Source organism: Rutidosis leptorrhynchoides, chromosome 4 (assembly GCF_046630445.1).
Source record: "Rutidosis leptorrhynchoides isolate AG116_Rl617_1_P2 chromosome 4, CSIRO_AGI_Rlap_v1, whole genome shotgun sequence".
NCBI classification, from domain to species: Eukaryota; Viridiplantae; Streptophyta; class Magnoliopsida; order Asterales; family Asteraceae; genus Rutidosis; species Rutidosis leptorrhynchoides.
The window spans coordinates 56,108,664-56,130,824 of NC_092336.1; the positions used below are offsets into that span (position 1 = coordinate 56,108,664).

General features: G+C 32.7%; 1 protein-coding gene and 1 pseudogene across 1 annotated transcript; one reads left to right on the forward strand and one right to left on the reverse strand.

The window, feature by feature from the left end:
- The first annotated feature begins 8,577 nt into the window (after positions 1-8,577).
- Positions 8,578-13,921, forward strand: LOC139840648 (monolignol oxidoreductase AtBBE-like 15; annotated as a pseudogene).
- A 648-nt stretch (positions 13,922-14,569) lies between these two features.
- Positions 14,570-16,154, reverse strand: LOC139839579 (chlorophyll a-b binding protein 6, chloroplastic). Its single transcript, XM_071829673.1, has 4 exons — positions 15,885-16,154; positions 15,446-15,548; positions 14,948-15,236; positions 14,570-14,855 (listed from the first exon to the last, which is right to left on the reverse strand). Exons 1-4 carry the CDS (start codon positions 16,076-16,078, stop codon positions 14,701-14,703), a joined length of 741 nt encoding a protein of 246 aa, XP_071685774.1. The 5' UTR covers positions 16,079-16,154; the 3' UTR covers positions 14,570-14,700.
- Positions 16,155-22,161: the final 6,007 nt, after the last annotated feature.

Here is a 22,161-nt window from a genome sequence, read left to right on the forward strand (position 1 = left end):
AGGTGGCAGAGCCAACCATATTATAAATGTTGAGATAATCGTGCTGATAATGTGTTATAATTTAGGTGTTTATAACTACCTTTTGTGGATGGCTTTTGGCTATAAACTGTAACGACCCGACAAAATCATCGTTGACAGCGCTGTTAACTTAGGTCCCGTTACGTGGTCATAGTCCCTAAATGAGACGCGTTTGACCAAAATTATGTCGCATTCATTTGAAACGTACAAGATTTACAAAGTTTAGATTACCAAACGGTTCAACAACAAGTTTAAGTTTACAAAAGTAGTAAAGTATAAATGAAACAACTTGCGACATAATATAAGTTGAAAATCACGGTTTGCTATAAATAGCGTAAGTATGTATGTATGCTTGACTCCAAGCAAGTAATCAGAGTGTATGCATGTATGCTTGACCCCAAGCAAGTATGAGTATATGCAGAAGCATGTATCAAATAGCCATTCATGAACCTGAGAAACATATAGAAAACTGTCAACGAAAAACGTTGGTGAAATCATAGGTGTTTGTAAACGTTGTTTTGAACCACAAGATTTTGTATTTCCATAACGTTGATTATCTGAATCGTTTGCATTCCAAAAGTATGTTCGCGAGCACCCAATTATCAAGACTTAACTGTTTTGTACCCTGTTACGTAGTGTTAGAACATACACTAAACCCGAAAATATATTTCATCCGCTAACGGTAGCGAACCGTCCGAATGAGGCTCGTCAAGCCCATGTGATCACATAATATAAGTTCTCGCTTACACCCTGCAAGTGTAACTAATGATAATTGAATTGAGGCTTTTTGTTCTAACTCGCTGTGGAATGTTTGTTTCCGTACTTGTGTTCAAAGTATAAAGTATGTAGTATAAAACTGTATATGTTTCTCATCCCATGATTTAAAGTATAAAAGTTGTTGAAAGATGGGACTATGATCTCACCTCGAGTGCATGAGTATAAATGTACTTCACAAAGTAAACGTGTGCATGAAAGTTGCTTAGCCTTGAGCTAAACAAGTAAGTTGTATCAATTAACCGGTTACGACACAAGGTCGGGCGAAATGTGTTCAATTAGTAGGATCGCTACGACTCGATTATGTAGCATGTGAATCACGTTGTCAAGTTTCATGCAAGATATAAGTATAAAAGCACGTTAGAACGATTGCATAAGTGTTTGGTTAAGTTTGAATAAAAGTCAAACTTGATCCGGTCAAAGTCAACGAAAAAGTCAACGTGTTCGGGTCGGGTCTCGGACAATTTTTCTAAGCTTAGAAGTCATATATAAGCATGTTGGCCAAGTTTCATGTCAATCGGAGTTGCGTAGCATAGTTAGAATTTTTCGTATAAAAGCAAAGTTGATCAGCCCCTAAACAAGGAAAATGTCGCGCCGCGACATATGGTGGCCGCGCCGCGACAATGGGCGTGGCCTGGTGCCTGGGCTGTTTCAATTGTTCAAGTCTCAACCAACTTCATTTAAGCATAAATAACAAACCGAAAACACTTACGACACGTATCTTATATCGTTAGAAAGGTATTTTGACGAGTAATACGACTAACCACATATCATCACTCAAATCCATAATTTACAATAACAAAAACCTCGTCAAATGATCGTTAAATGTTCAAAATCAAAGTTTCAAGTTCATAAAATGTATTTCTTGACTCGGGAATCCAATCCACACATATGATATGCTGTTTCGAAGATAATTAAACATACAATACAATTAAACACTTACTAACAAAATTTCATAGTGTTCAACACATCAAAAGTTCATTTCAAAGTTCATCAAACCCTAATCAAAATCATGAATTCAATCATTTTGTAAATGAAGCTTTTCTAAATCAATCTACACATTAAAATGAAGCTAATGATGCTAGTAACACATTTAATACATGAACTTTAACATTAAAACAACATTTAATCATCCAAAAATCAAGATTAAGCACGCCCATTTCGAGTTCATGCTAGTTTATGCAAAACAACAAGATCGAGTAAATAATTCATATATTCGTGCTAGACACGAGCCATAGACACTAACTAACACCATTTCAAGTCAAAAACATGAATTAGAGAAATCTAGAGTTTTAGAAATGTTACCCAAACGAGATGAAATTGGTACCAAAATGTAGAGGATGATGAGAGGATCACGAATATGTAATTTGTTTTGTTGTAAGCCTCCTAGATCGAATTTAGATGATGAATGAATGATTTGGGTGTTTGAGTTCAAAAATGGAAGTAGAGAAAAGAGAGAAAGAGACGAGTGGTGGAGGTGAAATGAATGGGTGGTGGAAAGTGGGTTGACTAGTTGACCTAGTCAACTAGTTTACCCACTTGGCAACTTCGGTCCCTCAAGTTTCAAAGCGGGTGCGTGAATTAACCGAACGAATATTTTAAAAACGCTAGAGTAACCGGGAGATATTATAACCAAATAACGGAAATATTTTGAACGTTAGTCAACGAAAGGTACGAATTTAGATAACAGAAGATATTATCTATAAAAAAAAAGACGGTGTTAAAATAAATTTAACGGAAAAACGCGGGATGTTACATTACCTACACCTTAAAAGAAATTTCGTCCCGAAATTTAGTTGGAAGTAGTAGTTGTCGTTTCTACCTCGAGATCTTGCGTTACCAATTCTATGGATAAGTGAAGGTACTTCTTTGGGTATTTCAACAAACTTCAAAAATCGGGGTTTTACTTTGTTTCGAAATTTGGTTTCACTATTCATAGTTTCAACCGGTCCTCCTAGGAAGTGAAGTTTATCATCGATAGTAAGTTCGTCGAAGAGGATAACAAGTTCTTGTTTCGCAAGACACGTCTTTAAGTTTGATACACAGAATGTAGGGTGAACGGAATTTGTTTGAATTGGGAATTCGAAACGGTAAGTAACGGGTCCAATACGCCCCAAGATTTCAAAAGGATTAATGTATCGCGGATTTAGCTTCCTACGTTTCCCGAAACGGATTACACCTCCTCAAGGTGCGACTTTTAACGTTACGCGGTTTTCCACTTGGAAATCGAGAGGTTTACATCTAACATTTGCAAGGCTCTTTTGGCGACTACGGATCGTCTTGTGCCTCTCTTGGATTTAAACAATCTTAATGGTTATTTCATGAATGAGTTTGGGTCCGGTAGTTTGCTTGTCGCCTACTTTGGTTCAACGATTACGAAAACGATAATTGCGGCTATATGGGTTTTCGAAAAGTGTGGCGTTAATACCCGAATGAAAATTATTGTAGTACTAGAATTCAGCTAAAGGCAAATATTTTTCTCAAGTAAATTTGAAGTTGATAATACAAACTCGTATTATGGTTTCCAAGGTTCGAATCGTACATTTGTTTGGTCCTTCGGGATGTGGTTGATGTGTTGTACTCATGTTTAAACGTGGTCCCGAGGCTTTTTGTAAGGCACTCCGAAATTTAGAAGTGAAACGAGACTCTCGATCCGAAACGAGGTACATTTCTTTAAGATATATATTTGAACAAGTTTTCGTTCCTCAAGAATTTCGCGCCACGGAAGATTTATCGGTTTCCGGAAACGTTTGTAAGAGCAAGTTTCTTATTGGTTTCTGAAAACGTTCGTTAGGACTATTCCTCCTCTTGGTGAATACTAGTATAATGTGAAGAGTCTCTCTCTCCATTGAGAATTTAGATAAAGGATTTCCTTATACGGAAGTACGAGTGTAATGCGAGAGAAATTTCCACCTCGATGTGAGCATATCAAGCATATTGTAGTTCGTCGATAAAACTGCGCGAAAATGAGATAGTATACACGTGTAACATATGGTTGTAGTAGAAAGAATTTGTCATTCATTCGGAAGCATAAATATGGTTCGACAATAATCGACGATGTGTCCCGGGTATGGTTGTTATCAGTATTCTCGGAGTTTTCGGATATCCAACAAGAAAAATGAAGTCATGTACATGGCACTTGGTGGTGATTAGGTTGATCGAGTCCAATCACCATCAAGAGTCATTAGAACTTTGGTATGACTTACCATAATATAACCACGTTGATCGAGTGTCGTTATATTATGCCAACTCATACCTCCATTCCCACATTACTCCATAGAATCAAGTTCGTGTAATCGTGAAGATTTAAAATGAATAAAGTGTAACGACGTCTCTAACGTGACTCGTATTGAATCGAAAGAATTAGTGCAACTCTAAAGAAGCGTTCCCCGAGGGAAGTGTATAAATGATTGTTCACGTCAATGCAGTTCAAGTCAAACAATAATGTCTTTAGGCACGGAAAGAGTAACGAAGTATGATAATGAGTAGTACGCAACCGTAGTGATAAGTAGTGATGACGATACTCATCTAAAGTAGTGGTGGTAACTTTACAACACTTGTGGATAGTAAGCCGGGACGGTGACGAATAACAACCGAGGAGACAGAGTTCCCGAACTAGTGTGACTAATGAAGTTGTCGTCATCTTTATGCGTATGAATCTTGAATTTACGTATGTCACCAAAAAGTGGCAGAATACGGATTCGTATGATGAAAGTTTGGTACCATTAAGAAGTTTGCCTAAGAATTATTCAAGTATAATGCACAAGTAGTCAAGTAAGTGCTATCTATAGCAAATGTATGTCATAATGCAATGGCTAACTATCCGGTTGTAGTCTAGATTCACTAATGCGTCCTAACGACTCTGTCAGACACACTAATGCATATCCTATTTCCCTAAAACCAACGCTCTGATACTATCTGTAACGACCCGATAAAATCGTCATTGACGGCGCCGTTAACTTAGGTCCCGTTACGTGGTCATAGTCCCTAAATGAGACGCGTTTGACCAAAATTATATCGCATTCATTTGAAACGTACAAGATTTACAAAGTTTAGTTTACCAAACGGTTCAACAACAAGTTTAAGTTTACAAAAGTAGTAAAGTATAAATGAAACAACTTGCGACATAATATAAGTTGAAAATCACGGTTTGCTATAAATAGCGTAAGTATGTATGTATGCTTGACTCCAAGCAAGTAATCAGAGTGTATGCATGTATGCTTGACCCCAAGCAAGTATGAGTGTACGCGGAAGCATGTATCAAATAGCCATTCATGAATCTGAGAAACATATAGAAAACTGTCAACGAAAAACGTTGGTGAAATCATAGGTGTTTGTAAACGTTGTTTTGAACCACAAGATTTTGTATTTCCATAACGTTGATTATCTGAATCATTTGCATTCCAAAAGTATGTTCGCGAGCACCCAATTATCAAGACTTAACTGTTTTGTACCCTGTTACGTAGTGTTAGAACATACACTAAACCCGAAAATATATTTTATCCGCTAACGGTAGCGAACCGTCCGAATGAGGCTCGTCAAGCCCATGTGATCACATAATATAAGTTCTCGCTTACACCCTGCAAGTGTAACTAATGATAATTGAATTGAGGCTTTTTGTTCTAACTCGCTGTGGAATGTTTGTTTCCGTACTTGTGTTCAAAGTATAAAGTATGTAGTATAAAACTGTATATGTTTCTCATCCCATTATTTAAAGTATAAAAATTGTTGAAAGATGGGACTATGATCTCACCTTGAGTGCACGAGTATAAATGAACTTCACAAAGTAAACGTGTGCATGAAAGTTGCTTAGTCTTGACCTAAACAAGTAAGTTGTATCAATTAACCGGTTACGACACAAGGTCGGGCGAAATGTATTCAATTAGTCCTATGGCTCGCTACGACTCGATTATGTAGCATGTGAATCACGTTGTCAAGTTTCATGCAAGATATAAGTATAAAAGCACGTTAGAACGATTGCATAAGTGTTTGGTTAAGTTTGAATAAAAGTCAAACTTGGTCCGGTCAAAGTCAACGAAAAAGTCAACATGTTCGGGTCGGGTCTCGGACAATTTTTCTAAGCTTAGAAGTCATATATAAGCATGTTGGCCAAGTTTCATGTCAATCGGAGTTGCGTAGCATAGTTAGAATTTTTCGTATAAAAGCAAAGTTGATCAGCCCCTAAACAAGGAAAATGTCGCGCCGCGACATATGGTGGCCGCGCCGCGACAATGGGCGTGGCCTGGTGCCTGGGCTGTTTCAATTGTTCAAGTCTCAACCAACTTCATTTAAGCATAAATAACAAACCGAAAACACTTACAGCACGTATTTTATACCGTTGGAAAGGTATTTTGACGAGTAATACGACTAACCACATATCATCACTCAAATCCATCATTTACAATAACAAAAACCTCGTTGAATGATCGTTAAATGTTCAAAATCAAAGTTTCAAGTTCATAAAATGCATTTCTTGACTCGGGAATTCAATCCACACATATGATATGCCGTTTCGAAGGTAATTAAACATACAATACAATTAAACACTTACTAACAAAATTTCATAGTGTTCAACACATCAAAAGTTCATTTCAAAGTTCATCAAACCCTAATCAAAACCATGAATTCAATCATTTTGTAAATGAAGCTTTTCTAAATCAACATACACATCAAAATGAAGCTAATGATGCTAGTAACACATTTAATACATGAACTTTAACATTAAAACAACATTTAATCATCCAAAATTCAAGATTAAGCACACCCATTTTAAGTTCATGCTAGTTTATGCAAAACAACAAGATCGAGCAAATAATTCATATATTCATGCTAGACAGGATCCATAGACACTAACTAACACCATTTCAAGTCAAAAACACGAATTAGAGAAATCTAGAGTTTTAGAAATGTTACCCAAAGGAGATGAAATTGGTACCAAAGTGTAGAGGATGATGAGAGGATCACGAATATGTAATTTGTTTTGTTGTAAGCCTCCTAGATCGAATTTAGATGACGAATGAATGATTTGGGTGTTTGAGTTCAAAAATGGAAGTAGAGAAAAGAGAGAAAGAGATGAGAGGTGGAGGTGAAATGAATGGGTGGTGGAAAGTGGGTTGACTAGTTGACCTAGTCAACTAGTTTGCCCACTTGGCAACTTCGGTCCCTCAAGTTTCAAAGCGGGTGCGTGAAATAACCGAACGAATATCTTAAAAACGCTAGAGTAACCGGGAGATTTTATAACCAAATAACGAAAATATTTAGAACGTTAGTCAACGAAAGGTACGAATTTAGATAACGGAAGATATTATCTAAAAAAAAGACGGTGTTAAAATAAATTTAACGAAAAAACGCGGGATGTTACATAAACTATTAATGATTATTAAAGAGAGAAGAGGGAATATATCTTTATCTATATATGTAAAAATTGGTGCACCTACTGATTACAATCGATCACATATTTATAGTACAATAATTCACTGTGCAGTTAGGTGGATTATTAATATCTCCATGAATTTGATCAATCAAATTTTGACTTTAACATAATATGTCGGCCACCATGACTTATAACAAATACCACTTAGTATTCTGCCAAAAAGAATTTATATAAAATAGAGCTGTACCACTTCCGTTTTATTTCATTACAAAATAGAGTAACACATGTTCATTAGAGTAAAGAGACTCCACATTATCTATTAGGCTATATAATATATAATGTATAAACATAATTAACTAATGAAATAAGGTTATTGCAATATAATATATATATATATATATATATATATATATATATATATATATATATATATATATATGATAATATAATAATAATAATAGTAATAATAATAATAATAATAATAATAATAATAATAATAATATATTAATATATAATATTTAAATCATGTTGCTTATAAAACAATTAAACTAGTTTGCATAATGTGCATTGTATTTCGGTCAACTTAAGCAAAATTCATCTTTCATATGGCAAGGAGATTTTTGAAGCTTTTTGAAGCTTTTAGATTTTTAGCGTTTAAAAAAAAGCTCCCATCAAATAAATAGCTTCGTTTGGTTCAAAAAGCTTAAAGCTTTTGGTTAGTTGAAAAAGCTCTTAATTAAAACGCTTCTTGATGTAGCGTTTGATTTTGGAAAGGAGCTTTTTGGTGTATATTTTACTTAAATAGTCTTTCAAATTATTACCAAAAAATATCATCCATAAATTAAAGATATCTGGAGCATCAACTTTTGAATATATCCAACTGAAATATTTATCTATATCTAATATAATATAACATAATAATAATAATAATAATAATAATAATAATAATAATAATAATAATAATAATAATAATAATAATAATAATAAATAATAGATAGTAATGATAATGCAATAGAGATAGGGATAAAGTATATAGATCCAATAGATTCACGTTAGCCGTGAGTATATATATATATATATATATATATATATATATATATATATATATATATATATATATATATATATATATATATATATATTACAATAAAGATATATTTTTTATTATGTGTTTTTTTTTCGTGTCTATTTTTGTCATTTTATAATTTTTATAACAGCTTCAGCTACTTTGCCAAACAAAAATATATATTGGAAAAGCTTCAGCTACTAGATACCAGCTTTCAGCTAACAGCTAACAGCTAACATCTACAATCTTTCAGCTAACATCTTTCAGCTTCAACTACTAGCTACTTCTGCCAAACATGCCCCAAATATGAATCCATAGCTTCCCTTGTAATTTTGCCGCAACAAAAATGTCTTCTAGTTTTCTCCATTCCAGAATTGCTAAAATACTTTTGATACTATCTGCACTTGTTAAATTCTCATCTTGTCAACATTATGATTCCTTTGATCAATGCCTTTCTTCTACTACAATCCTGCAAACCCCTAACATTTACTTCACCCCAAACAACCCTAATTATACACTCATTCTAAACACCATAGCCGAAAATCTTCGTTGCATTACCCCTTCTAATCTGAAGCCTCGGCTTATAATCACCCCCTTAGATCAATACCAAATTCAAGCTACCGTCATTTGCGCCAAAAAGTCTGGTATTCAACTTCGCTTTAGAAGTGGAGGTCATGATTACGAAGGGATCTCTTATACGTCCGCTATGGATCCTCCGTTTGTTGTCATTGACTTGTCAAAGATGCGTGCCATTAATGTGGATCTTGAAGAAAAGTATGTATGGGTGGAGGCTGGTGCCACCCTTGGTGAACTTTATTACCGAGTAGCTGAGAAAACCAACACACATGGGATTGCGGCCGGGCTTTCCACGAGCCTTGGGGTTGGTGGGCATATCACTGGCGGAGCATATGGCGCCATAATGAGAAAATATGGGCTAGGAGTTGATAGCGCGTTAGATGTAGAGACCCGTCCTAATCCATCCGGACGAAGTCCATATCGATTATAAACGATTCACAACAGTTGATTACATCGCGAGGTACTTGACCTCTATATGATACATTTACAAACATTGCATTTGTTTTTGAAAAGACAATCTTTCATTACATCGAAAGTTGACGGCATGCATACCATTTCATAATACATCTAACTATAATTGACTTGATAATAATCTTGATGAACTCAACGACTCAAATGCAACGTCTTTTGAAATATGCCATGAATGACTCCAAGTAATGTCTCTAATATGAGCTAATGCACATCGAAAGATTTCTTTCATACCTGAGAATAAACATGCTTTAAAGTGTCAACCAAAAGGTTGGTGAGTTCATTAGTTTATCATAAAGAATCATTTCATAATTTTAATAGACCACAAGATTTCATATTTCCAATTCTCATAAACATACGTCCCATGCATAGAGACAAAAATCATTCGTATGGTGAACACCTGGTAATCGACATTCACAATATGTATATAAGAATATCCCCATCATTCCGGGATCCTCCTTCGGACATGATATAAATTTCGAAGTACTAAAGCATCCGGTACTTTGGATGGGGCTTGTTGGGCCCTATAGATCTATCTTTAGAGTTCGCGTCAATTAGGGTGTCTGTTCCCTAATTCTTAGATTACCAGACTTAATAAAAAGGGGCATATTCGATTTCGATCATTCAACCATATAATGTGGTTTTGATTACTTGTGTCTATTTCGTAAAAACATTTATAAAAATTGCGCATGTATTCTCAGCCCAAAAATATAAAGAGTAAAAGGGAGCAAATGAAACTCACCTAATGTATTTTGTAGTAAAAATACATATGACTATATTGAACAATGCAGGATTGGCCTCGGATTCACGAACCTATATCAATTGTATACTCATTAATATATATAATTGTAATTGATTTAATATATATATCATTATTATTAGTGATATAATTAATTTATAAGTTTCATTATTTATTTATATATCTTCATTTTTTTGTCATAATAATATTAATACAGTTAAGTTAAACATACTTTTATATGCGAATCACTTGGTTGAAGTTAATAATTATGATAATACTAACATTAGTAATAATATTGAATATATATAAAAATGATTAAAAGTGATAATAATAATGTTAATAATGATATTAATAATGATAATACTAAATTGTATTAAAATAACAATGTTAATATTAATGATAATAATTCCTTTAAAACATACTTTATATAATATTTTAATCATTTTCATAATAATATTTATATCCCAAAATTTCTATATTTTTAATCTCAATAATATTATTAAAACCGTATATTCATAGTTATAATAATCATAACCTTCGGTTTTAATTTATAAGCTAATGTCTATAGTTTCTTTTAACATTAATTTGTATTCATACCCATAATCTACATGTATTCATATATTTAATATAAATTTCCTAATCTTTATCATAACACCTTTTATTATAAATTAACATGTTTAATATTCTTGTAATCATAGTAATATTACTAACAAAAATAATACAATAATAATAATACTATAGATAATAATACTAATGATGATAATACTTCTAATTTTAAGTGATTTTACTAATATAGTTAGTAATAATAACTATCATAATAATGATAATGATATAACTTGTGTTAATGTTAATAATAATAATAACAATTTACTTAATACTAATAACCATAATTAATAATAATAATAATAATAATAATAATAATAATAATAATAATAATAATAATAATAATAACAATAACAATAATAATTATAATGATAATAATAATAATAATAAATATAATAATAATAATGATGGAAATGAAGGTAAAAATATATATTACCCTTTAAAAACGTTTTTCTCAAAAAAAGTGCCCCATAAGAGAATCGAACCCGAGACCTCCCGCTCATACACAAACACACAACACCACTCCACCACTTCTGTTTCTCTGATTATATGCACAACATAATTATATATAAATCGTATTATTTTTCTGTTTTCCTTTTATTTCCTTCTTCTCCAAAAACAGTTCGACAGGTAGTGGTAACAACCATTATTGATCCTTGCGGTTTTCATTTAACATAATTGTAATAGAACGTTCCATAAGAAGGTTTAAATAGGTTAGTACGAAAAAAAAAAATCAAAAAACCCGCTGTTGCTCGTCACTTGTAAAAAAAAAATATTGATTGTGAATTGGAGATCGTTTTGAACAAAAGTTTCTACATGAATTAGTTTTCTAATCATATATATAAACTTTAGGAATCATCAATTGAGATTGAAACATCAAAACGAAATCAAATTTCTTAATGAACAAAAAGTTTGACTTATGACCTCATAAATTTGACTCGAAAATTCAAGCTCAATATGACGAATTGAGACTTTAGATTTTGAAGAAAGTTTATACGTATGATTCCTAACAACTTTACATTATTAGATTTTAGAAATTGTTTTGAATTCGAGATTTTGCTAAAAAGATGATATACAGAGGTATCGTGCTGTAAAAAAAAAAACAAAATTGTTGTAACAATTATAATTCAATTATAGGAAGTTGTAGTTTGATAATAAGGGTGGAGAAATTGAAAAAAATAAATTGTTACCCAGCTGTATAATATCGCCTGATTTATAGAATTGGAAGGGATCGACCCATTTTCTCTAGCAGACAAAAAAATAAAGTTTGATATGTATCCCTAACTGATTTTGGATGTTTTCTAGTATTTGAGTCAAGATTGGGGATAGAAACAAGATAATACAGTCCATTGAAAGTTACATGTAACAAATTCAGATCTCAATTGGATACGTTCCATAATATATATTAATAATTAATAATTATAATTATATTAATTAAAATTCTATTAATAATTGTATTAATAATAAATATAATAATATTAATATTATCAAATAATACTAAAAATGATATTAATAATAATTATAATAATAAATATTATTAGTGGTACTAATAATAATACTAATTATAATAATATTGATATTATTATGATAATAATAATAATAACAACATAACAATTTTTACATCTTACATTTCATAACTACATATTATATATTATAAAATATTAATATTACAAATAATAATATTAATATCAGTTTTAATAATAATGATGAAAGTAATAATAATAATATTGATATAATACTATATCTAAACTTGCAATTACATTTAACATATAAATTTTCAGGTGTCATTTTAATATATATAAAATAACATTTTCTGAATATTTAATATTTATACATTTTATGTATTTTACAATATACATGTAATATTAATTGTATATGGAAGTCATATATATATATATATATATATATATATATATATATATATATATATATATATATATATATATATATATATATATATATATATATATATATATATATATATATTTATTTCAATAATAACTTAATTATTCTATATTTTATTTTATATTTTAATTCTACTGATTAATTTGTATTTTTATTATTTCATATTATTATACATACACATATATTTATATTTATATATATACATATATACATATTTATTAGCAACAATTGTTCGTGAATCGTCGGGGTTAGTCAAAGGTCAAGTGTATACATGAACACAGTTCAAAGTTTTTGAGACTCGACATTACAGATTATGCTTATCGTGTCGAAATCAAATAAAGATTAAGTTTAAATTTGGTCGGAAATTCCCGGGTCATCACATTAGATGCGATAATCATCAACGCAAAAGGAGAGATCCTCGATAGAAAAGCAATGGGGGAAGATGTTTTTTGGGCAATTCGTGGCGGTGGCGGGGGCAATTATGGAGTTATTGTTTCTTAGAAACTAAAATTGGTACCAGTACCCACCACTGTTACGGTTTTCAATGTTGCAAGAACATTGGAACAAGGTGCCACCAAAACTCTATACAAATGGCAACAAGTGGCTCCACATTTTGAAAATGATGGTCTTTGGATGAGAGTTTTTATCTAAAAAGCTGTAGGTACAACTAATAAAAGCACAATACAGACAGCGTACAACACACTCTTCCTTGGAGGAGCCGACGAGCTCCTCCAGATCATGGACAAGAGTTTTCCAGAGTTGGGTTTGCAGCGAACCGATTGTTGGGAAATGAGTTGGCTTGAATCCGTCATGTTCATTGCCGGTTTCCCCAAAACCGTCCCCACCTCGTTCCTCCTAACTGGAAAACCAGCTTTTTTGACCTACTTCAAAGCCAAATCAGATTTCGTGAGAACTCCGATTCCAGAATCGGGAATGGAAGGAATTTGGAAGAGATTCATGAAAGAAGACAACCCATTGATGATATGGAATCCATATGGAGGAATGATGGGAAGAATATCAGAATCATCAACACCATTTCCACATAGAAAAGGTGTTCTGTTTAAGATTCAGTATGTAAACATTTGGACAATGAATATTGATGATAAAGCCATGAAGAAGCATTATAAGTGGATCAGAAATCTTTATAAGTACATGGGTCAATTTGCTTCAAACAATCCAAGAGAAGCTTATGTGAATTATAGAGATCTTGATCGTGAATTATAGAGATCTTGATCTTGGAATGAATTTAAAAAATGGAGATAATACAAGCTTTGTTAAGGCAGCTTCATGGGGAACAAGATACTATAAACATAATTTCATGAGGTTGGCCAAGGTCAAAACAGAGTTCGATCCAGATAACTTTTTTAGGCATGAACAAAGTATTCCACTACTTCGTTGACTTAATATTTATTTCAAGATGTATCTTTTTTATTTAATAAATAAACTGACGCACCAGAGAAATCAATTTCCTCTACGTAATTGGTTGGAAATAAAATACGGAGCAGTTTGTTTTTATATACGTATAGATAGATAGACTATCTCGAGCATACAAATCCGTATCATACGCAGATCCATATCATTCTACGTCAAATGCGCCACTACTAACCGAGGATCTTGCAATTGAGAGCCTATACAAGCATTCAAATGCCCACATACGAGGTGAAAACCAAGTCAGATTCGATTATATTGATTTATATTTCAAGATTAGTATTTGCATTTTATCGAACAGGTGGTGTGCATGATGTTTTTTACGAATTTTCATGAATAAATGGTTAGTTTAGTTTATTGTGGTGTATATTTGTGCTGTTCATGAAGTAATGTGGTTTAAATATGTGAAGATCAACTAAAAACGTTCGTTCATGTTTGGAATTTTGAGTTTGTATGGAATGTTTCGGTTAATCAGTCATATCTCGCCGATAAATCAACTAACTCGGTCACAACCTAGCCGTGAACGAAACAGCAGGGTTTGAACTTTAATTATCATTACTGACAGGATATGTATCTATACCTGTATCGCCATGAATATAATCTTTGAAATATGATCAAATATACAACAAAAAGTTTCCATTAACTGTCAAGTTCAGAATAGCAAGTTCAACACTAATATAAGTTCATTTCATTACAGATCGATCGACATGGATTTTACATATGAATTCGGACACAAGAGGCGGCTTAAATTTAGTTTGGGAAAATTCCTTTAGGAATAACGACATCTCCGATGTTGTTGTGCCATGGGTCAGCCAAATGGGTTGCCAAGTTCTCCAAAGGTCCGGTACCAGGGTAAGCCGATTGTTGCACACAGAATCCCACAAATGCCAACAACGCCAAGCGTCCTACATTTCACAAAACGAGTCACAAATCTTAATTATACTACATGTTAACATAATAATTCATAAAGTTAAAAGTTTAGTGCCTAGAATTTTACCGTTTTTGATCTCTTTGACTTTGTTCTCGGCGAATGTTTTTGGGTCTTTTGAGTAGCCCAATGGGTCAAAAGCGCCACCTGGGTATTTCTTCTTTTCGGGGTCTTTTTCCATGCTTCTTTGGTTCTCTACGAAGGCAATAGAGAGGAATTCGATTGCCAAAATGGTGGGTAGGGTGCCCCATGGAACAGGGTTTCCTAGGTACGTTGCTTGTCCTCCGGGAAGGGCAGCCCATTCTTGTGCTTTTACCCAATTGCCCAATCCTAAGGCTTCGGGTACCAAGATCCCGGGCTGCAAATATTAAAATCATTAGAACTTGGATACTAATTTTATGTCTTGCACCATTTTTTTCCACATGATAACTATTTTCGCTATAGCACATAAGAGTTAATACACTTTGAGAACTTTGCATAATATGTTAAAACAATACAATACAATACAAGTTATGTTTTAAAATGAGGTATCAAAGATAAGAGAAATGGGTTTAGCAAATGACATACAACTGCAAGCATAGCCCATCTGCAGTGAATGAGCTCGGACTCTTTGAACCTTTCAAGGTTCTCTGGGACCTCACCGAGACGAAGTGGGTCGAACCCGAAATCCCTGAAACATACAAAAACAAGATTTAAAGACTCTTTGTTGCACTAGACACTACATAAGTTCTTTTTAAACTACTTGAAGATTAATTCAATCAAACAAATTAAAAGTTTAGTAGTAACAACATTTTCACAAAGTAGATAAAAATTACTCCTCTATTAACCATATTTATTTCAAGTCATTTGTTATGATATCTATTTAAGGTACAACGTTTCTCTATAACTTATTATGTTATCATTCATGAAACACTGCCTTAATTCATTTTTAATGGAATATTACATTATATTTCGAATAGAATATTCAGTCACTTTAAAAGAAAATGAACTCTTAATTAGTACTTACCCGGGTGCAGATCCGTCTAGGTACGGTGGTCGTGGTTCACCGGGCATCCAGTTAGCGGCCATGGAAACCCGAGATGCATTAGTGGCCACACCCGAAAGTGGCACAGCCGTTGCGAATCTTGATTTAGAAGAAGACAACATCGAAGGGCGGCATACGGCCGCCATACCGCAGCTCATTAATGCATTAGAAGCCATTTTCAAAGAAAATATTGAACTTGGAAATGGAGGATTATTAGTAAGAATGATGGTTGATGAATAATACTTGGTGTGATGGTAGGAATAATATGGAGGAAAATTTTTGAGGTGATACAATGCAAAATCCAAACGTTGAATATTATTGGCCAAGTGTTTGAGGATAGTGAAATGTTATTGGACCACGTGGAAGGTTGATCTATTTAGATTGATTACATGGCAAATGAGGGGTAGTGTTGTAATTTCTTCTGTGGTGTTTAATTCTTTGAGGTCAATTTCGTGGTTGACGTTTATGTGACAATAGATATAAGGAATCAAAGGTTGTGGTCATGAATGGTTTAATGGATCCGAGTTGTTGCCATGTGTTATTTGCCTATCATTTAGCACTCTATCCATTTCTGCCTTGATTACACATAAAAGCTTGAACCACCTAGATTTATGTTAGTAATTGGTGTTTTAAAGCATAATTACTAGTAATTGGTGTTTTAAAGCAAGAACTTATAAAACTATTATAAATATAAATCTATCTATATAGTCATATATAAAGCTCTAAAATGATGATTTCATCATTAAATTAATTACCCTTTAATTTTTATAATCTTGATGTAATAATTATATATTAATTTAATTTAAAACATAATACGAAATCTTTTATAAAAGGAAATACTAATCTCTCTTAAATTGTAATTTTAATTTTCTAAAAAAATTTAAAAGGCATTTATTACTACTACTACTAATTATTATTATTATTATTAAAAATATAAATACTAAACTTCGAGCGAACTTTATTATTATTATTATTTACTTTTAATATAATAATTATAATTATAATTATAACTATAATTATTATATTATTAATATTCAAATATGGATTTTTTTTACGAAATTAATTACGTTACATATGTATGCGAAAATACATGTCTTTATATATTTGTAAAAACAACGAAAAGTTTCTTAGTCAAACGGGTCATCAAAATAAATGACTTTAGCATTTACATTCACTTAAGACCTAAAACATATCATTAAATTGTTTCGTTTAAACAAACATGTGATTTCACAGATCATTTCTGTAGTAAATATATAAAATTTGAAATATAAAGTCAAATATTCTTTCATGACTCATAAGCCATGTACGTTTGGGCTGAATGGATATTTGTAAGTGGGCTAAAAAGGAAACTGCACCTTGAAATGTTTAAAGCCTACCGCCTTAAATGAGTTGTCAAATTCGGCTCATAAAAGTGACCTGTTCGTGTTTCTCCTGTGCAATTTCCCTCCGTGTCTCACAAGCACACGGCTAAGGTAATTATCTCTTAATTAGGGTTTTAATACTTTCGCTAACCCTATTTGATTGATTTCTAAGCTAAAATTCCTTTTGATTATTACTACATGTTTTACGGTTGAATTAAATAGCTTCTTTGATTACGCTAAGAGCTTTGAATTTATTTTTATGTTGAATCTGGATTTATATACTGCCTTTTGTGTCCTTCTTGAGCGTCGGATGAATATAATTGTGAAATACAGAATTCTGATCGAGTTGATTACATTATAATTTGAAGGTTGTTTTTAGGGTTTAATTTCTGAAATTAGTTTTTGTGCGTCACATTACACACAATTAATTGTAAGGAAGTTAGCTGTTTGTTACAAGAGTTCAAGTGCCATATTACTGGTCACAATTTATAACTTAATTGATGATGGATATTGTCATGTTTGGAGTAATATAGCCAGTTTTATTGACGTGTAAAGCTTAAGCATACTTTTAGACGAAGAATTAAGCTGGTTTGTTTGTGGTCGTTCATGTTACGTGTGTCGAATGTTTAGGTTTTAGAGTGACTAATTTCTTATACTTGTTCTTATATGTTGTGACTTTGTGAAATATGAATAGATTATGCTGTATTAATATACTTTGCAATAGTGATATTTTTTTTAAATAGTATATATGCGATAAAATGTAATGAGAATGTTACAATCGAGACTTTCTGCACAAGTTTTTATTAATTCTCACGACAGTGTTTTGTATTTTTTTCTTCTCGTTCGTGAATAATGCTACTTGTTTTGCAATAAAAAGGACGTATGATGGTTTCAGTAGTTAATAGTTCCCGTGATATTTAGGTATCAATCTCCTGTCTGTGCTCCAAATATATTTGCATTAACGTTGTATATTGTTCTGATACAGTGTATGATGTAAGAAGTGTTGGTGTATAGTCATTATCTCTACATCACTTGAATACTGTCTCTAATCTGAGTAGCGTTTTTCGCGTGCAGTGACTGTTGGTTAAGATCAGAGTTTTCTTAACATAATGGATCCCAAGTATACTGGTGAGATGTTAAGGTAATCTTTGTTGAACTCTTCTAAAATTACATCTACAAGTGTACAACTAGCAATAGATACTCATAATTTTCTTTGTTTTATACTTTTATGTGTAGACACTTGGAGAAGCAGGATGAACTTCTCATGGATGCTTACAGATCAATGTCACATGAATTGCATAAACTTCAGGTGATGCATTTGCTACATCCCTAGATATATAATTACCTGTAGAAGTTTGCATAGATAGCCCACTATATATATTGTTGAACACCTGCTGGCAAATTTTTAATTGTCTTTAATGTTTTGTCTGTAGGTTGAACAAGAAATGTTAATGCGCGCATTTTATGATTCGATGGCTGCTCAAGGTCGTGTGAAGAAGGTAATACTGACCGCAAATTTTTACAGTTAGTCGTACCATGTTTGGTTTCATGAAAACTTGATAAGCTTATCATGCTAGAATTGTAACGAAATTTTAGCTTTTTTTTGTGTGTGATGAGCTATACAACTTTGAGATCACTTTTACCATCTACTGTCATTTATCTATATAAAAAATCATGTTCAAAAGATTTCGTTTAGAGATTTTTACCTATTTTTAACCAACAAGGGTAATTGTGGATTCATCTTTATCGAACTACTCTGCTGTCAAGTCTAATCTTTGATATTTAGATTAAAGGCTATTTTGTTCTTCTTTCTATATTGTTTCTTTTCACTATCTCAAGTTTAGTTGTTGCTTTTTTGCAGAAACAAGATGGCACAGGTGTTTCAGAAGAGAGTGAGTCGCGACAATCAAATGAGTTGGTTAAAGTGGATAATGTAGAAAATATGTAATGACACTAAACTTGTGGTTACAGCCTTTCCCTTTTATATGGACAAATTGGCCATGAGGTTCATTTTTGTGTAAGTACTAACAGTTTAGTATATGAGATTTAAGTATTCAAAATGGATTTATTGTTGGAGAAAAGTATGCCTGGAAAACGGGTCAGGTTTGGTCAGTTTGGGTAACGGGTCAAAATGGTTTTGGGTTAAAATGGGTCATAGGTCAAACGGGTCAATTTTTTAAACGGGTCAAAATGGCTCAGGTTGGGTCGGTTTTGGTAACGGGTCGAAACGGGTCACAGGTCATTTGGGTCAAATGGGTTACATCGCTTTTTTTTTTTTTTTTTTTTTTACATTTATTAAATTATTTTAGTTATTTATCTATTCTATTATATATACATAAGAAATATAAATAAACATAATACTCCGTAAATGATATAACCATGAATGCTTTCATAATTTTTTGTCGGATGAAACTTTTTATGTTTGACCCATTTGACCCATATACCAAACCCACTAGACCTATTTCTATTTATTGATCTTTGAGTATTGATACCCGTTAGACCCGTTCATTTTTTGTATAGGACTCGATAGATTGGAGAGAAACCTATTTGGATCTTTTTTTAAGTTTTGATTTACATTGTTAGGCCTAATTTTTCTCAAGAACCAGTTAACCCGAAAGCTTGACCCATCTGACCTGAATTTGAGTGTATGGGTCTCAATTGCTAGGTATAGAGAAAAGCTCGACCTTCTCAAACCAAGGAGTTGTACCTTTAATCTGTTTCAATAGGTGATACATTGTTAACTTGTACTTATATGTGACCTCAAAGCATTTAAAACATTTAAAGTATTCAAACTAGTCAAATTCATCATCACGTTTTAAATAGACAGAGAAATGACCATACTAAAACATTTAAATAGATAACACTATTTTGAGGGGTTTGCAATATATTCAAACTAGTCAAATTCATCATCACGTTTTAAATTTTGTGTATACGCAATGTGCTGTGTACATGAGTAAAAAGTTCAATCTAATATACCATGGTTTTTAGATTCTCACACTTTGTTCATAAGTTTTTCTCGTAGTAGTATAAACTTTGTTGCTACTTCAAAGTATTACTTAGCTTAATTTTTGGTCCTTGTAGAGGATGTGAAGACAGGGTATTGATGTAGATAGCAAATGAATCATTGAAGGCGCCTATTATGCCATCCTGGTAGTGTAAAGGAACAAGTCAAATAACCCATAGAGGTGGTAAATTGGGCGGGTCAGATAAGATGGGTTGCGACTCATAAATGAGTAAAATTTGAGTACTTTGTATGTCTGTTTTGTTTGTAAAGCTGACTAAATATACGTTGTACTTCAGATATAAAGCACGAGTACCATAAAGATGCACTCTTGTCTACTTTGTAGAGTCTGCACGCCTTAATTAAGCCCTAATGTATTGTAACGGAGTAATAAGTATGCAATTAAATGAGTTATTTAAATAGAACACTAGTTTCGAGTCCTAAGATCACCAATATAATTTAACTTACATGTCTAAGAAGGTTGTCCCTGTGATCTGTCATGTGATCTTTTATGCCCACTGCAGTGAAGTTGGGCATTTGAGTCCTTGTGTCAGAAAATTATTAGTAGCAAAATAAGTATGACAGAACATGGTTTAGATTCTTACTAGGTTCCAACCGCTTTCTTCTTCTTAGCAGCGTTATCATAACAGATCCTACAAACTTTCCAGCAAGACTGAAGCCGGATATTTTCAGATTCATGTCATCTTTGCTGTAGTTCAATTTCAAATTTTCAATGACCACAAAAAGATATGTTGTATAGTAGAATCAACTGAAGCATAATTTTGATTGATATATCTTTTTTGTGATTCAAATTTTAGTCAGGGATAATATGATGAAAATCATCAAATTTCTTATTCATATTTGGTAGTGGGGGCAACTCGGAAAGGAAATATGGGCAAACAAATTGTGATGATGAAGTAGGGTGTCGTTTGGTTGGAAGAATGTTTTAAGAAGAAATGAAATGTGTTAGAAATTGGAATTTGAAGCAATTGGAATTGGTAAATTTCATGGAATGTGAAATAATGTGTTTTTTATTGACATGGAATGAAATTGAATTCTATTCTATCAAATAAACAAAGTAGTACAAAAATATTTACGTTTCCATTTTTTGTGTTTATTTTTAGACTCGCATTTTGGATTTTAGTTTTCAGATTCGTGAAACGAAAGTGCGCCACGAAAAAAACGCGTTGAACGCGCGCCTCGAAAACGCGCCGATAATGGTCTCAAAAACACGCATCGAAAAAAGTGCACCGGAAAAAGCGAACGCGCCTCGAAAAAAGCGAGTCAAAAACGTGCCTCGAAAAAGCGAACGTACCTCGAAAAAAGCGAGTCGAAAACGTGCCTAAAAAACGCGCGTGAAAACGCAACTCGAATACGTGAGTCGAAATGTATGTAAAATATAAGCATAAATATTTCACTATATTTTGATTTTAATACATTCAATGTTCGAATGAATTCAAATAATCACATCAAACATCTCGAAAGAATAAACATTCTATAGTTCAATTTAGTCAAAACTTGGAGCCACATACGTTGATAAATACTCCAATTACGATTGCACAAGTAATGGAAAGAGAGTTTTAGCTCTCTTAACAGGTCATGAGTTCGACTCTCGTGAAATGCACCATTGCACATAAGGTTGTCCCTTAACCTTTGAATTCTACTCAAAGGTGTCGCGTTGAGAGGACAATGGGGGAGGGGGGTTTTACCGCCCATGTCTTCGGATTGAACCAGGTTTTTTTTTATAGTAGTTGGGGACGGGTTATGTAATTGCGTGAGATGAATGCATGAGTGATTTAGTATGGTGATCTAAACTGCCGTTGAAAAAAAAAAAAAAAAAGAAGCGAAGAACGATTTGATAACCTTAATAATTTGACTACTTTACTTGATGAAGACT

Bases quoted from the DNA above. Each gene is read 5' to 3' on its own strand.
- LOC139839579 (XM_071829673.1), bottom strand. From the start codon at position 16,078: ATGGCTTCTAATGCATTAATGAGCTGCGGTATGGCGGCCGTATGCCGC. The intron at 15,549-15,884 runs GTAAGTACTAAT...TGTATGTTTCAG, and splicing joins CTAGACGGATCTGCACCCGG to GGATTTCGGGTTCGACCCAC. The intron at 14,856-14,947 runs GTAAAATTCTAG...TGTGAAATGTAG, and splicing joins AGTCAAAGAGATCAAAAACG to GACGCTTGGCGTTGTTGGCA.